Below are 18,908 nucleotides of genomic sequence, written 5' to 3'. Positions count from 1 at the left end.
TATTTTAGCATATTTTTTTTTAAATATCTCTTATGTTTTTTCATAAAATACAAAAATAGTTTAAATTGAGTTTTAAACTGTTTGTTTATTATAATATTTTTGTTTTTTTTTATTACCATTCAATATTTACAATAATAAATTAGTTGTGCTGTAAATATAATAGGTCTTTTATATTCAGTATATACCATTTATATATTTTTACCAAAAATTAATTGAAAACAAATGAAACTTACATACGTTTTCGGGAAATATATTTAAGGTACATATTAAGATTTAATTTTGATTAATTTCATTTAAATAGATTTGTAAATAATTTAATTTTGTTTTACATGAAGCTAAGCCCCACAAAATGTGATGTCAATTTGATTTACATTACTCTCGTTAACATTACATCAAACTATAGAGCTTATGTTAGATAACAGAGAATACAGAGTCTAAAGATGAATGTACGTAGTTTGTGTGTTGTGCTGTGTATATTAAGTTTCAAATAATCCCCAGCCCAGTGATTATTTAAACATTTATACAAATTTTGCCTAGTTTAAAAGGAACTTCCGACTATCAAATGTAAATGAGGAAAGCGCTCGCCTATCTTTGCCACCAGTTGTGTTTACTCCTCAATGACTGCATTTGTGAAAGAAAGAAGGAAGAAATATTACGTGGTTTATTTCAAAATGATACTAATACTAAATACAGAGGAAAAAGTTTGATAAGTTGACAACAAACCTGGACGTTTGCCCCTCATGCCAAGAAAGCCGTTGGGCGCGCGCTTCTCTCCGATCAGATAGACCCAAGGGTGCACCACATTTGCTCCAAGTCGTCGTCAATCATCAGATCACTCTTCTTTCCGCGCACAGCCACAAATTTGTTGTTAAGATCCGCGTACCGTTGTTTTTTTCCTCGGACATCGTAAGCCTTTTTAAAGAGTTTGCGCCACAACTGGCCACAGTTAGTTCCATAAATGTTTCAAATTATAGTAAGTGAGGTGTTTGTGATGAACAAATGACAAATACACGTATTTTTTATAATTGTGAATTTGGAATTTTCCCATAGAATTTAAAATCGGTCCAGGGCTACATTAGATTTGCTTACCTCTGATAGTGCAGCTCGCTTGTAATGTTGATGCGAGACATCCTTTTTTCCGCGTACACCAACAAATGAGTTGACTGGAGCGCGTTTTTCAAGCAACTCTAATGCGTCGACCTCATCATCAGAAACTTCACCATTAGCCATTGTAGGTCGTTTGCCTCTCATGCCGGTAAAGCCCGTCGGTGCTCGTTTCCCCACATCCCCGCCATCGATCGCCAAACGTTCAAGAAAGTCTTGCAGGAATGATTCGCGAATGCGTTCCTCCTCCATGTTTTGAATTAAGTCTCGCAGATGACTGTTGCCAGTCGAGAACTTCTTCCCGCGGACCCCAACGAATGCCATTGGTGCTTTTTTCAATCTCTGCCCATTCTCATTGTAAAAGTTGCTTTCACCGTCCTCACCATAGTCTATCGGATCCGGGCCCAACCAATTCACATCAGTTGCCGCCTCTTGTTCTTTTTTACCTCTCATACCAATAAAGCTGGAGGTCGGTGCACGTTTAACCAAATTTCTTGGCAACTGATGTATGCCAGGCGTCGATGTGCTGATTGTGTTACCATCTGAATATGCTGCTTCCACATCAACATCACTACTAACAGCGGCTGCCGCTGTTAACAACAAGAATAACACAAACAGTTTTTGATTATGCATGGCCGAGTTTTTCGAGAGTACCGATAGATGGCGTTTAAATCTGTAAAAGTGGATAAGGCAATATGAGAGTTTTATTAAAAAGGAATTAAAACATGTTAATTACTGGGTATCATTTAATCTTTATTATTAAAAAATGTATATATATTAAGTAAATAAGTTGACGGTATATTAAGTGAAGAATCAGAGCAGATATAACAGTTCCTAATCTGAATACTAATGTGACGAATTAATCGACCTCGAATCGTTTTGGCAAATCCATACCGACGTAAAGATCTTACAGGTAGAAGTTCTCTTACTGCTGGAGTGAATCCCGAATTTATCATATTGAGGAAGTATGTGGAGTGAGGAGCCACACACATACCATGAACAGCTTGTGATTTCAAATTTTCGTATTTCGCTCGCCCCTGACTGCCAGACAGTCCAGTAGTCCACTGGATGACTTGATATGCCTGACGGTATACGCTAGAGTGACTACTGTACGCCCCTTTTAACTCAACGCTTAATTTCCCAAACGCCTATTTTTTGTCGCTTGGACAACTCAGTGGTTGTTTATCAGTCATTTCAAGTGTATACACAGGATGCCATTGCGCATTGTCCCTTCTTTTTGCCTAATATGCGGAACTGAGATTTTACCAGACTCGTCATGCACGATGTCTGTCAGAGGGAAATTCGAATTGCCGATTATGCTTGGAGAATAAATGTAGCCTACTCTTAGGGCGGGACTTTCCCGGATAACAGATAGTTGAAGCACCATGGTTAGTGGTCAAACCGTTTCTGAATTAGTAGTTTTCATCGATATGAAGTAGACTTCGGTTATAGCGACTTTCAAGGGACCGACGATTTTAACCGAAAGACGCACTAACCAAAAGGAGTAAAAAAATTAATTTTTTTTTATTTTATGGTTGCTAAGTTCGTGATAGGATTTTAAAATAAAACAAATTAATTTTTTAATCAAAACAAAAAATGTAATAAATTTAATTCAATAACATGATTTTTTTATAATAAGTCGTAATATGTATGTATATTAGTAAGCATAAGTTAAGGCGACACCTAAAATTAACAGAGAGTAGTGAGAATGTAAGAACCTTCGTGCCGTTATCACTGATAAATACTAACAGCGTCGTTTGATGCTTAAATATGTTGGCATTATTTCGCTGTATTTGTTTTTCGTCGCAATATCCGGTTGAATTTTGAAAAATTGGATAATATTTTTTAGCGTTGAACAACAAGTGTGAAAAGAACACAGATAAAACTACATCTTAAGATATAACACCTTAGAGAAATGTTATTCCACTTATTTTCCTGAGCTGCTTAGTCAATAATTAAATTGCATGTATGAATTGAAAATAACATGTGAATAAGAAACTTTTCTTTTAAGAGGCATATTGAAGTACAAATTACCGGAGTCCAACATAAATGTTGTGTAGAACTTCTCAACAAATTGAATTGTGCTCTACAGAAGAGTAGCATAACATGCCTTAGATGTTTTGTATATTTTAAAGTTGCTTAACTTACGGATAACCGATAAATTGCGCGAAGGCAGCACCGATTATAAACGTGTAAGGGCGTTGTCAAAAAACAACAAAATGCAGTCCACCTTATGGGTTGAACTTCTAATGGATAATCGATAGATGGCGCTGAATGCTGTGTTGGTTAATATACGGATAAGACTATTCTCAGATAATACTTGAACATCTACAAAACTGTTAGATTAGAAAAATTTTATATATCCATCGAATATAATTGGTAATTGGTAGTAATATAGTAGTAGTAGTAAAAAATTTAACAGTTCCTGACAAAGATTTGTATAGTCGTAGGCATTGTATTTCTCCAACAGGACGCATTAGAATGATAACGACAACTATAGTATTAAATAATACTCACAATATTGTTGATTTAATTTTTTTCTAAAATCATGGCGCTGTTAACGATAACAGTATAACAAATAGCTGCTGATTATGCTGGGGAGAGAAAAAGTTTAGCATATTTTAAGGGTTGCGGTTATAACCGATCGATGGAGAGAAATAGTGAAGTATATCTTAAGGGTTGCGATTTTAATAGTTAACTGGCAGATGGCGCTGAATTTTGCGATAGTTTATAAACAGATGAGAATATTTCAAGATTAAACAAATTATAAATCTCCGCTGCTTACCATAATTACATAAATTTGATTAGCAAAATAGTATGTATTAGTCAAATAATATGGTATGAAAGATTTTTTATAGTAACACGTTTAAGTTTTAATAGTCACAATGTTTATAAAATTTCTAAAAATTTCAAGGTGTTGTCAATGCTGGATAAGTCTCTTGTCAAACGAGGTCTAGCATCTACAGAACGGTAAACAAATTGTAAATCTGGGCTGCTTAGAATTATGTTGGACAGATAAGTGAGCGGTTCTTACAGGCAGTCAATAGATGGCGTTGAATGCTGCGATCGATCAGATAATGCAAGCGCATCTATATAACTGTTAAACAAATTAAATAACTGCGCTGCTTACGCGAGTTACAAGAATTTGGTGGCTATCAACCGCCCCATTATCAACCGCCCCATTATCAACCGCCCCATTATCAACCGCCCCATTATCAACCGCCCCAAGATGAATAACATTTTCAGATAAGGCTGTTAAAAATGTTGTGCATCTGTCAACAACAGAACATTTAACACTTTTTGATAATGCTGAACGGAAGACTATTGAAATTTTTAGGGATCTTCTTGTAATAAAAATATCACCAATAGGAGGCATTATTAGTAAAAATAATATACAACCGAATAAACATTCTTTAAAATTAATTTACATATTCTGATTATCGCTATCAACAAAAAGTAGCATTAAATAACATTCAGAATATTGTAGATTTGACTTTTCCACAATCATGCCGCTGTTAACGACAACATCGTCGATTATAGCTGCTGATTATGCTGGGGTGAGAAATAGTGAAGTTTATCTTAAGGGTTGCACTTATAATGGTTAACCGGCAGATGGCGCTAAATTTTGCGATGGTTTATAGACAGATGAGACTATTCTCATATAATACTTACGGGTCTACAAAACTGTTAAACAAATTACATTTTAGGGTGGAATAAATGCTGGATAAGTCTCTCGTCGAGGTCACGTATCCTCAGAACGTTAAACAAATTGTATATCTGGGCTGCTTAGAACTATGTTGGACAGATGATAAATACGAGGTTCTTACAGACAGTCGATAGATGGCGCTGAATGCTGCGATCGTTAATAAACGGTTAAAATAACTCAGATAATATATGCGCATATATAGAACTGTTAAACATATTAAATAACTGCGCAGCTTGCGCGAGTTGCAAGAATTTGGGGTCTATTAACAGCCACATTATTAACAAGATGAATAACATTTTCAGATAAGGCTGTTAAAAATGTTGTGCATCTGTCAACAACAGGACATTTAACACTTTTTGTTTATACAGGACAAAAGACTATTTAAATCTTTTGGGTTCTTCTCTTAATAAAAAAAAATATATCACCAACAGGAGATGAGTAAAAATAATATGCGACCAAATAAACATTCTTTATAATTAATTTCATATATTCTGTTTATCGCAATCAACAATAAAGGTAGCATTAAATAATATTCTCAATGTTGTAGATATTTCCACAATCATGCCGCTGTTAACGACAACAGCATCGATAATAGCTGCTGATTATGCTGGAGAGAGAAATTATGTAATATATTTTAAGCGTTGCGCGTATAATTTTTAACCGATAGATGGCTCTGAACTTTCGAATGTTAAACACATAAGACTATTCTTCGATAATACTTGCGTATTAACAGAACTGTTAAACAAATTCTATATCTGAGCTGCTGACAAAAATTACACGAATTTGATTATTAAAATAGTATATATCAATCGATTACATGGTGGAAATAAGTCACTAGTTTTAATAGTAACAAGGGTCAGCAGTGCTGACTCAGCACCCCCACCATTAAGATGATTAACAACATTTTCAGGTAAGACTAAGAAAAAAATAATGCATCCGTTTAAATTTTTAAAAGTTATGTTAGAAAATTAGTGCTCCTAATAAAAATAAATATAATTTGGTTATCACCAACATTAGAGCATAAGTAAAAACAATATGCGACCAAGGCAACATTCTTAATAATTTCTAAAGTTAATTCTGATTATCGTTATCAACAACAAAAATAATATTAAATAGTATTCACAATTATGTATGTTGATTTGATTTTTCCCAAATCATGATGCTGTTCACATTAATAACAGTGGCTGATTATGTTGGAGAGAAAATTAGTGTAGTATTTTTTTTTTTAGGGTTGCACTTCCAATGGATAACCGATAGATGGCGCTGTATACTGCGATGGTTAATTTACGGATAAGGCAAACAAAGTTAAACAAATCGGGGATGCTCACAATTATGTTGGACAGATGATAAGTGTAGACTATTTTAAGGCCTGCGCTTCTTACAAGTATTACACGAATTTTATTAGCAAAATCGATCAATCAATCAAATAATATGATGTGACCAAGTCAAAATTTCTTATAGTATCATATTCAAGTTTTAAGCTTTAAGTTTATTTAAGTTTTAAGTTAACAGCTACACTATTAATAAGATGAACAACATTTTCAGATAGAGTTGTTGAGCAAATTTGACACATGACATTAACAGAATATTGAACAGATTCTGATTCTGAAGTATTTACGGTTTTGCATTTAATGTATAACTAAAACTAGGCATTCGAGGCACTCACAGATATTGATCGGATGAAAGACTTCTTGAAATCATATTTCAAGGTACATATGGTATTATTGAACTCATTTATCTGAGCTGTTAAATCTTATGTATCTTGTAAGGAGTAAAATTAGAACTAGTCAGTGTTAACTAATTCTGTAATGACGACATCTACAAAAAACACTCGGATTAAATAACATTAATAGAATTTCTTCATACTTTGTGCTGCTAAAGATCATTAGGCGAAGCATTAGTATAGCCTGTTTTTAGGGATCTCACGAAAATAAACAGACGTGTCATTGGAAATTTGTAGCTGAACAATTTAGAATTTATGAATCAAGTCAATATTATTATAGTTTTAAATATCAAATTCATCAAAAAATCTATAAATAAATAACATAAACAAAGTTGTTGAATAAGATTATTTCGCAAAATGAGCAGCTATTATCGAAAAAAGCATCAATTACAGATGCTAGTTTTGTTAGCCAGAAGAGTCTAGTATATGTAGCCTGCTTTTTGAGTTGAGCTTCGTATGGATAACCAAAAAAAAATGGAGTTGAATGTTAAGACGGTTATTAAACAGATGTGTCAATTATTTTCATTGATCATAATTCTTTTACAAATTTTACCGCTGGAAGAAATTTCAAAATTAACAGTTGTTTTTTATGCTGGAGAGAAGATTAGCCTGCCTTTTGGGATGTGTTTCTAATTGATGCCTGATAGATGGCGCTGAGTTTAGTGACTCTAAAACTATTGTCAGATAAGTCCCGCACACAAATTTAACAAATTAAACAATTAATTTTATTATAAAAATATCATATCCCACTATATATTAACTGGGACGCCTCTAGTTTGGGTTTCTTGTGGAAGCTTAAGTCGCTTGAATATTTTATATGTAAATATACAATAAAAGTTCAAACAAACATTTACACTTCTTTGTTAAATTACAGTATTGCATTGGATATAGGCATAAACATATTGAGGCCAAATTGAGCACAGCAACAACAAAAGTTGCTGAATATAACAGAAGATTATTATAACTTGACTTATAGTAGTAATTCTCTTGGCCTCAAAAAGTCGTTAGATGGCGCTTAATGATGTGATAATTTATAAGAATTACAGTAGTCTGATCAGATTGTCATAAGTTGAACAGAAATGTTATACTATTATTTATATCACTGATAATATATGATAATATTTATTAAAAATAAGATAAGGTTATTTTTATAGCTCTAGATAAGTACTTTAATTAGAGCTAAGAATGGTTTTCGAATTTTCTTTCTGTTTTGTTTTCTGTTCTGATAATTTCAAAAATTAACAAATTCGTACACAAAACCAAAAAATGATCGAATTTATATATTTTATCGTAAAACAGATCTAAATGTAGTGCTTATCTAAAGCTTTAAGAATAACATTCACTTATTTTTAAAATTTTTTCAGTTTATGTTATTTTTACTGTAAAGAGTCTCACACGGGACAAATTCCGTCCCATATACATACATCCTTATACTTTGTTAAACTGTTTTATTAATAAACCCAATTAGTTATTAATTGAGATTTAATTATAAGGGTAAATCATACAAGAATTTTTGAATATTTTTTAATATACAATATACAATATACAATCTTACGGAGTCTCCTCTTATGTAAAACGAAAACCCTCAAAGTGAACGCTTTCAGAGCGCATATACGACTGCGATAAAAAACGAAGGGCTGTTACAATAATTTATAGCCACTAAAACAAATATTTACAAGCAACCATACACACGCGAACCCACCTTGGAGTTGAAATGGGTTGTTGCAACGATGCAACTGCTTGTGATTGCCATTGCCATTGATTATGCTTAGAAGTTGTCAACACCCTTCGGCTCGTTAAGTCAAATTGCCAAGCAAATGCTTTGGCAATGCCTCCGAGGCACTCTCGAGAAGACATCTATGCATATCCAAAGATAGCTAGGCAAATGGTGTCAGAGCGCACAAGACTGGCAACAGCAACAAATGAGGATGCCATCGTCCATCACGAATCGACTACAAAATACCCTGAAAACTACACAATGAAACGGAAAAATGATGAATTTGCTACATAAAGAGTGTCATAATAGTAATATAAATTAAAACTTTATCTCATCCTATTGCATACCTTTTCAGTTTATTCTTCTATGAGAATATGTTCCAACTTAGTACCGCAAGAATTGATCTTAGCGTGGAAGACGCTTTCTCAAGTAAGTGCCCTGGATGATGTTTGAATTTTGAGGGTATCTTAGCACTAACGATGCGCGCAGAGAAAACTGGAAACAAGTAATTCAATTGATTGTCGCTGGCGACGGAATGAAGCCGGCAGAGAGAGAGAGAGAGAGAGAGAGAGAGAGAACGAGACCGATAGTGTATAGGAAGTGCAGACGCCAAGTGGCAATTGAATTGAATGCAAAAAAGTATGCATTTGAATTGAATTGATGTTGAATTTGTGGCAATCAACAGGTTGGCGAGGAAACCGACCACTAACAGTTTGTACACTGTTCGAGCATGTAGTTTTTGGTTCTGGTTTTGCTGGCTCTCAGCTTAAGTGCTTTGTTCTGGCAGTTTTTAAATAAGCAACCCAACACTAATGCAATGGAAAATGTCAAAGCGTCTTGCTGTGGCAGGCGGACACTCAAACCCCAAGTATTATAGGACCAAAAGTTTCAGGCGCAAAATTAGCAGGCAGCAAAGTGTGAAGCTTGAAGCTTCCTGTTTGCGCGCCGCTGTCGTCTCTTCGGGCGCCTCTCATCATGACATGAAAGTGACAGCAGTCCGTAGACAGCAGAGAGCAGCCGACGGACGGTAGAACAATAGCTTAGAAATAGGACCAGACTTTAACGGTCCTTAAATGTGTATGTGCAATATGTGTGTGGCCTAAAGCTAAGCTGTTAACATGAGCTTGTGGGTGAGTGTGTGTTTGGACTGTCTAATTGTCTATGCGCAGAGTGTGTGTGCGCCTTTCTGTGTGTTTGCTTTGTGCATCCCAGCGGACATTTTAAACTGCCATCGGGCGTGTGAGCATTAAAGTTGTGTGAGAAGCTGCCGAGTGAGATTTACATTTTGGACTAGAACGTGCCTTGTCCATCTCTGTGCAACTGTATGGGTAATAAAAGCCCATTAGCCCAGCTGGTGACCCGCAATACAAGAACGACGACGACATCGGCAGCAATAACAAACATACAAAATTAATAATAAAACAACACAGAATAGAATAGTCACTTTTTGGCCAATTGGCCCATCTGCTTTTCCGGCTCCGGCTCCGGGTCCGGGTCTATCTCGCCCTGTTTCAGTTTGGCCTGCGGCTGCATTGTCAACTCGTCATCACCCTCAACAACAACAACAGCAACAACAACTCGGCGAGGGGAAACCAATACAACATTTATTTGAGCAACAGTTAATGCATAGAATATGAAGCGCGTCCGTTTTGTTTTTTTCATATCCTTGCCTTTTCATGGCTACCCTGCAGCTGCAGCCTATTTTAAATTTTGTTAGCATATCAATCAGACTCATAGGAGTTATTGTATGAATACCCGACCATCTTATCACTGAGACATTTGAGTCAATCGAAATGTGTTTACATAAACACAGGATGGCATATGTGTCTAATAAAATATCAAATTATTCTTAATTTCTTTTACAAACGTAACGCATTCAATGCTAGCTTTCAAGAAACTCTGACAACGACTGAGATTATGAATAATGACGGTTATTAGCGTCATTAATGCAAATAAGGAAGTATTTTTAGAAAAATTATGCATTTAATTAGAATTTCTACATTTGTTCTTTTATCTGAGAATCGTCAGTTTTAACAATCTGATTGCTGATTCGGTCACAAAGAGATTGATTATATATTATATATTTTTTTCGTCATATTTCCCATTCGAATACAAATTGAATGCCGAACACGCTTACACACACAAAGGATATTTCTATACACTTTTTCTAAAATCCAGTACAAACCGTAGCATTTCACTCTATGTATGTTCACATTTATGTAGTCCAGAAATATATGTACATACATACACACAAACGTAAGCAAGCGCATTCGGCGAACAAGTAGGTCGAGCCCACAAATACGAGCACTCAAGAATACCGACACATGTTGTCTGTCGAATAATCCATATATAATCATACATACATACATAAATGTTTCTTCTGTTCGACTTCTAGCTGCATTTATCAACAGCTCGTAGCCAACGATCGTTCAGTGAGAGCTTAGCTTCGAGGCAGAACGCACACGCTTGGCTTGCTTCGTGAAATGTGCCCAGCATTTATGCGGAAAAACAACATATGAAGAGCACAATACAATCTGTTACCAATAGAATACAGTATATAAACAAGAGCTATCCTGGTGGACATTCTGTGACGCGATTCAAAGGAAACTAGAGCGAGAGGTGAGCAATTGTTATAAGTGTGCCATTAAACTGCAAAGTAGGCTCTGCTATCATTAATGGAATTTTGAAGCGAACCCAGCGTGAACCCTCGGCGTGAAGTACCGACTACTACTAAGCTGATATTCCATAGACATTTCGCTGATCTTTAGCACCTCGCAACAATACGAAGACGAACAAGAACGAAAACAAAAACAAAAACAGCGACAATGGCAACAAAGTGAATTTCTTAAGCAAAACACAACAAATTACTTTCTTCACTGCCAGTTCAGAGTAGGGGAAAACTCTTCAGGGAACTGGGACTGTGCTGAGGCATGCAAAATAATTGAATTGGATCAAATACTTAAAATGCTTGTCTCATGTTGTGCGATTGCCCGACACTGAATAACATTCGAAATGTTCCTGAGAATTTATTGTGGTTCTTCATACACTTACTGCACGGAAATGACGAGCTTCGTTTCGTTTCATTTCGGCATATTGTACATACTTATATGAATGTTATGTTTGTATGTGATGTAATGGAGTCCGAGTACATAAATGAATATACATATGTATGTACATATAGGGGCAAATCATTTTAGTGATTGCATTAATTTTGGACAGGTCTATGACATTGGCCCAAGTTCACGGACGGAAGTTCACAGATCATTTAATTTAATCTCAATTAGGCACAAGCATTGCATTAGTTCTGATACACTTCAGCAGATCCGTCCATAACACCACTCTCAAATGTACGTATATGTATAGGAAGTAGAAGGTGGGATTTACAAAATGTAATGTACTTAATACGTTTATGGTAACAACACAGCAGCTATTTGTAGACGGATCAGATTGAATTCTGATATAAGAGCTGTCGACACAACTATCAGTAGCTAGTCTAATCATTTTCATTCTAATTGTGAATTTTAGGTTTTTAAAATCAATTAATGTTTAATAATTTGTAAAAACACAAAGAGCTCACGCAACGAGAAAGAGAAAGATGAATAAAGTTTTCATTCTTTATACCCGCTATCCATAAGGTGGAAGGGTATTATAACTTTGTGCTTTAAGGAAATGTACGTAACCGGCAGCAAAAGTCACCTCGGACCTCATAAAGTATATATATTCTTGATCAGACGAGACGATATAGCCTGTCTGTCTGTCCTTCTGTATGAATCACTCAGAGAAATAAAGTAAAGCTATAATTGTTTAATTTGCCTGCACTCAGATCAAGTTTGTTTTTTGGAATGTTGAATACAACGCGTAATTTTCATATTTGGTTGAGATTAGTTAGATAAAAATTATTGAAGTTTTTGTATGGCAAAAAACGGAACTTAGTCGTCGGTTTTATTGACACTGGGTATCGGTTTTCTCGAGCACACTTTCGAATATAGCTTTCTTACTTGTTTATAGTTGTGGCGATATAGTGAACGCAATAGCCCAATTTTGTAATCACCAATATTTGCATTCCTAGCTGATTAGCTTATTTACTTGCAATAATGCACGTAATTTTCAGTTGGATTGTCAATAATAAACAAGAACGTATTTGTGAAAGTGAGAACTCGATTCGCTTTATTTTTTTTTTTTTGGTTTTTTTGGTTAGTGCGCCCATTAAAATTCCGAAAAGATATACACAAATTATGTATATGTTACATATAAATTCTTTGATTTTTATTGTGGTCTTAGTAATTATATGAAAGAAATTAAGTACATTTACGAGATCAATTTAAATGTATAGAATGTCAGTGAACCATGTCCCGAATATGAGCCAAGTGGCAATTACAGTGAGGCATAGCTCACGTACCTAATCGTCTGCCAAATTGGGAATATCAATGTGAGTACTCACTCATGTTGCAATAAAAATTAATCTAAGAATTGCCGCAACTTGATGAAAGTAGACTGCATTGTAAGCTAAAACAACAACAGCTGCCTAGAAATGTTCCGTGCTCAAAAGCAAACAATAAATATTTAACAAATAAATATGAAATATGAGTACGCATAAAATTAGTGCTGGTGAAAATGTCACATTCTTCTTTCTTATTGAAGTTATTAAATAAACAAAAGCCGCATAAATTCATAATCGAGCTTATCAATCGAGACGATGTATTAAATTTTCCGATTTTATAAGCAAGACAAACAGCAATTTTAACAGTTTTCCGACTTTTTGTCAGGCCGTCACTCATTTAGTCAGGAAAGCGACATTGTTGACACATTACTTATGACGACGACGACGCTAAATAACTAATTGAACCATGAACTTAAATTGAGGCATCTCTTCTCAACGTAGCTCATTTGGTCTCGTCTCAACCCATCTTATCTTAACTGTGAGATTTACGGAAGTAGCTGAATACATTCACTGCATTCACTCGGACTCAGGAAATAAAGTGACTTTTATTTCCGAGTGTGCACACGGATATTTCTAAGTGTTTACGATTACATTGTAGGCCAAACAATGGTATTATGACATGTATATAAATCACTTACGTGGAGGGGCTGCATTGCAACTTATCGACTTGTTTGTTTTATTTGCTTTTATACTCAAGTAATTGAATTAATAATAAAGGGTTAAATATGACTCAAATTAAACCGTAACTCAAATGGTACATTGTTGAGTATCGGTTTGGGTGTCAACTTGATTTTAACTTCTGTTATTAATATAGATTAGCTTGTAATCATTATTCTCTTTCTAAACAGAGATATATATGAATACTCATATTTTTTGTTTCAGGACATCATGAACTTAAAGCTAAGTTTTACGGCACTCTTTTCGCTGCTTTCGCTTGTAAATATCGTTACGTCTAGTCGGACGTTTGAGGTGGATTATGATAATGATCAGTTCCTAAAGGATGGACTACCTTTTCGCTTTATATCTGGTTCCTTTCACTACTTTCGCGCACATCCAGACACCTGGTCACGACATTTGCGAACAATGCGTGCCGCCGGCTTAAATGCTGTCACCACGTATGTAATATTACTCAGAGGGACGCCCCCTTCGAACGTTATTTGATTTGATTTAATCGTACATAATGCAGATACGTTGAATGGTCGCTGCATAATCCACGAGACGGTGTCTACGTTTGGGATGGCATTGCAGATCTGGAGCGCTTCATCCGTCTGGCGGTGAGCGAGGATCTGCTGGTGATACTACGCCCGGGTCCCTACATATGTGCCGAGCGAGACATGGGCGGTTTTCCCTATTGGCTTCTCACCAAGTTCCCAGGCATTCAATTGCGCACAGCCGATACTAGTAAGTGAGGACTACGTTAATCCAGTGGAACATAAACTAACTATCTCTTTGCAGACTATCTGAGCGAAGTTCGCATCTGGTACAACCAGCTGATGACCCGAATGGTGCCATATCTATATGGCAATGGCGGACCCATTATCATGGTTCAGGTCGAGAACGAATACGGCTCGTTCTTTGCCTGCGATCTCAACTATCGCAACTGGTTGCGCGACGAGACACAGAGCTATGTGAAGGACAACGCTGTCTTGTTTACCAATGATGGACCAACAGTGCTGCGTTGCGGCAAGATTCAAGGTGTTCTGGCCACAATGGACTTTGGTGCCACACGCGATCTTAAGAGTATTTGGGCCAAATTGCGTCGCTACGAGCCGAAAGGTCCGCTTGTGAATGCAGAGTACTATCCTGGCTGGCTGACCCACTGGACCGAACCGATGGCCAATGTTAGCACGAATTCAATAACTGGAACATTTATGTAGGTGTTGCAAATGCTAGTGCCAAACTCAGTCATAAGTTTTAAGTTAAACTTATTTCAACCTCTTTCAGTGACATGCTGAATAGCGGAGCAAGCGTCAATTTCTACATGTTTTATGGCGGCACCAACTTTGGCTTTACGGCGGGGGCTAATGAGAATGGTCCGGGCAACTACATCGCAGACATAACCAGCTACGACTACGATGCACCCATGACAGAGGCGGGCGATCCCACGCCCAAGTATTGGGCTCTACGCCGCATCATTGGCAGGTATTTGCCTTTGCCAGATGTCCCAGTGCCAGATCCGGTGGCAAAGCGCGCTTATGGATCTGTTCGATTGACTAGCTGCTGTACTCTGTTCTCCAGCGAGGGGCGACAAAAGCTGGCAACGGGTGTGGTGCGCTCCAACAAACCAATGACCTTTGAGGCATTGGAACAGAACTCCGGACTGGTGTTGTATGAAACCTGGTTACCGGCCCACTTCCAACGGGATCCGAGCGTCTTGTATGTGACCGGACTCGCTGATCGGGCATATGTCTTTGTGGACAATGATATCGTGGGCATACTCGCCAGAGAGACGCCTATCTATGAAATGCCGCTGAGCGCAAGCTCCGGCAGACTTTTGCAAATACTTGTGGAGAATCAGGGTCGCTTGAACTATGGACGCCAATTGAATGACTTCAAGGGTCTGACAAAGGATGTACGATTGGACAAACAGGTGCTGAGCAACTGGAATATGACCAAGTATCCGTTGGAGTCATACGAAAGTCTGGAGCAGTTAATTCTTGAGTCAACTGAGTCGGCACACTTTGGCTTCCAGGACCTTAAGAAACCACAATTATTGCTCCGATCCGGCCCTGGCGTCTACCATGGTGTACTGAACATCAACAACAGCGATCAGCTGGCTGACACTTATTTGGACACGACAGGCTGGGGAAAAGGTATCGTGTTCATAAACGGCGAGAATCTGGGACGATACTGGCCACTTGTGGGACCCCAGGTAACCCTCTACGTGCCTGCTCCAGTGCTTAAGATGGGTGCTAACCAAATCGTTCTGGTGGAGTATCAAATGGCACCCACCTCAATGGAACTGCAGTTTCGCGATACGCCCATCCTGAATGGCAGATCTTAACATTAGCTTAGCTTAGACTAGAATTAGTGAGTGCGTTGTGCATCATGTAAATGTTTACTGGATTAAGTATTTTGTGAGGCATTAAAGTATGGTGACAGCGTCTTCATTTCTTTTGTAAACTTGTCGCCAAAAGACTCATTACAGCGGCAGCAGCAAAAACATGTGTGGCATGGGGCACACATGTGACCTTTGTGCGTGTACCGTGTCATGGCCTGTCACGGAATGCTTTGCCATGCTGTACCGTACCGTGCCGTGCCGTGCCGTGACTCCTTTTGCCAAATTAATCCCAAATGATTGAAGTCCACACAACAGCTCAAACGCTGATGAACTGAAATCAGTAAAAGTCCAAAGTCAACGTCTTGGCTCGTTGGTTTTAGGGCCCAACTTTTAATATGTAAGTATGTTCACTCCCGTATGTTTGTATGTCTTGACACCACACACACACACATACTTTTAGGACTTTTAAGTCATGTCAAATGAATATATAATGATGTACTCCTTAAATGCAGCGCAAATAAAACATACATTTTTTTATCAAAGCTATCCCCTTTGGTGAATGTAGGAAGCAATATTAATGTAATATGTAGCATAATAAACTAATTTGTCTGTAAGATTTTATTGAACCAATGCAGAAAAATGTGCTTTTATTTTAGAATTTGTTTAAAAAATTCTACCGATTATACAGACGCCTGGAAACTCACAAAGTTACTTAATATGGTGGAAGAGTCTTTTTGTGAACATTTCAATATTTTAAATCGAGACGTTAGTCTCAAAATATGTGTTTTGGGTTTCTAAAATTATATTTTAGTAAATTGAATTAAAATATATTATCTTTTGTAGAAATTGAAGAAATGAGTTCAGTTTCAACCAAGAGGACCCTAAAGAGGTGTGTAAAATAAATCAAGAGTATTTGCTCGTACCGTAACAACTCCCAATTTGATCATATTGCCTCTGCAATGAGCCCTTTAAGAACAATTATTGTTGCCCTTGATGTTTAGGTTAATTAGGACGCGCTCAAATCCGCACAGTCCATCACATATTCTCGTTTACTATTGGACATTCATTTATTTTATTTTTTTAAGCATCTTTTATGTTAGGAGCATATGCGACTCGAGTACTTCCATGTCACATGCATGTGTGTATAGGCGAAGGTGTGTGTACCGTGTACATACTTAAATATATTTCATTCTGCTGCTTGCTACATATGTACGAGTATTTATATACTAATTGTGACTGTTTGTTGTCCGTGTTGTTCTTGTTGTTGTTGTTGTTGCTGTTTCTGTTGCTGTGTCCAAGTTGACATGAAACAAGTAGAGGCCCTGGGGCAGTTTAAAAGCTTCGCCTGATGCTTAGTTTACACAGCGACTCTGGTTTTTTGGTCATGTTCCGAGAGTCCCATAATAGACTCCGTGCTGCATGCATCACATCATAGCACCGGATGCGAGTGACTTTAAGTTGTGACAGGCGTGCCAGAAGTGTGTCTTTACATTGATGTGGCTTTTTATTAGCTTGCCGCCGGCGTGAGCTCAAATGCCAGCAATGTAATGAACAATATTACAAACTATCTATCACATACTGAATGAACAATGAACATTTCTTTATGGCTCTTAGTTTTATTTCAATTTTATTTGTTTCGACCCTATACTCAATTTTTAAAATCGCTTTAATTAGCATACTCTTCTTTTGGACATCGATATGTAATTCGATTGAAAAAAAATTATTAACGTTAAGATCATCGCCAACATTATAAATACCATAATGTGAGCATGGTGTTTTTTCCTGGGTAATCTTGGTTAGATCTGGCTCTAACAGTAACAGTAAATAAGATAATTTGTCTAAAATAAATTACAACTAAAATAACCATTCGCACCTTTAATTATTGACTTGAAAATGTTGAACCCACTTTAACTTTTTATGTTATGTCGATGTGATAAACATTTCATAATGAAATGCTTTGAAACATCCAAAAAATAATTTAATGGGTTTCACTAAAATTTCGTGCAAAGTAACTTCAGGAAACACAAAATTATATGTGTTGTTGAAGCTTGAAAATCTAAATTTTAGTATATTTAATGACTCTCATTTCGAATGGACAGCTTCTTAAACAAAACATATTTTCAAACTGTTAACATTTGTGCAACTCACCAATCGCATACAATACAAATTATTGTTGATTAATATTGCACTTTCAATTAAAAATAGTTTAGGTTAATAATTGAATTGAGAGATTTGCTGAACTGTTGAGTTCAAGCTCGATTTTCTGTGGTGCGCGCCGAACGAACACGCCGAGAAGTATGCAACAACTGAGTGACAGATCAAAGCGGGAATGGACTTTATAACTGCTCGACAGGCGGCCAGCGAAGAAGAATACAAGTACAACCACAATTACACGTTTCTGATACGCTACGCTTTGCACACACACACACATATACACACACTCACACACACGCCGAACAGGAAACAACAATCACGAGGCAGTTCGTGGGCTGTTCGGCTTTCGCTTTCTCCATCTGTGTGTTCGTGCATATCAACAATTGGGCGAATAGAAATTCAAGTGCGCCTGTATTGGTAACTAGTATGTGAGATTGCGTAGTGTATGCGCGTGTATGTGCTGTGTATAGATGCTGGCATGTTTTCATGTGGGCGCCACTTTGTTGCAAAAACAGGCGAAATAATATGGGATGCATACTTTTAGGTCGCGGCGCGCAATTGAATTGAACGGAAATTCTGTTTGCATATGTGAATAAAACATTAAACGGGAAAAATTGAGGCTACTCTTTATGTGAAAAAATTATGCATTGCGGCAAAGTTACTTTTATTTTTAAATTAATTTTACAACTGGCGACTTTTTCTGGCGAACTCTTCACGTCAAAAATATTCATCATATTTGTTTTTTACTTGAATACAAAATGCCTGTTTACATTTACCATTATGTATTTACATTATTTTCATTTGTTTAATAAATCTTTTTATTGCGATGAACAGCAAACATTTATTGCCACTTTCGACTAAGTACATGCGTTTATGGTAATTTTTATTATTTTTTAGTATCTGCCTCAAATTGTTACATCCGTAACAGCTTAGTAAACTTAAACAGAGGCATCTTCCATGTACGTGCGCTTGGACTGCATTTAAACGCTGCTCGGCACTTGAGTCGAGGCCAGCTTTGAGAACTGCAACACCAAGACATAGACCGAATAACTTGAAGCTAAG

The 18,908-nt window shown here is 36.8% G+C and overlaps 2 protein-coding genes across 2 annotated transcripts; one reads left to right on the top strand and one right to left on the bottom strand.

The window, feature by feature from the left end:
* Positions 1-607: 607 nt before the first annotated feature.
* Positions 608-18,012, bottom strand: LOC117575039 (tachykinins). The gene is given in 5 exon segments (XM_034259120.2): positions 608-621; positions 724-804; positions 807-936; positions 1,090-1,777; positions 17,841-18,012. Coding segments are annotated over 4 exon segments (873 nt in total). The 5' UTR covers positions 1,738-1,777; positions 17,841-18,012.
* On the top strand, positions 10,673-15,801 carry LOC117575035 (beta-galactosidase). The gene is made up of 5 exons (XM_034259114.2): positions 10,673-10,869; positions 13,574-13,806; positions 13,878-14,092; positions 14,147-14,564; positions 14,636-15,801. Exons 2-5 carry the CDS (start codon positions 13,580-13,582, stop codon positions 15,693-15,695), a joined length of 1,920 nt encoding a protein of 639 aa, XP_034115005.1. The 5' UTR covers positions 10,673-10,869; positions 13,574-13,579; the 3' UTR covers positions 15,696-15,801.
* Positions 18,013-18,908: the final 896 nt, after the last annotated feature.

The sequence above is a fragment of the Drosophila albomicans genome, chromosome 2R (assembly GCF_009650485.2).
Source record: "Drosophila albomicans strain 15112-1751.03 chromosome 2R, ASM965048v2, whole genome shotgun sequence".
Classification (NCBI taxonomy): domain Eukaryota; kingdom Metazoa; phylum Arthropoda; class Insecta; order Diptera; family Drosophilidae; genus Drosophila; species Drosophila albomicans.
The sequence above is the reverse complement of the archived record's forward strand: the minus strand, read 5'-3'. Positions and strand labels throughout refer to the sequence as shown.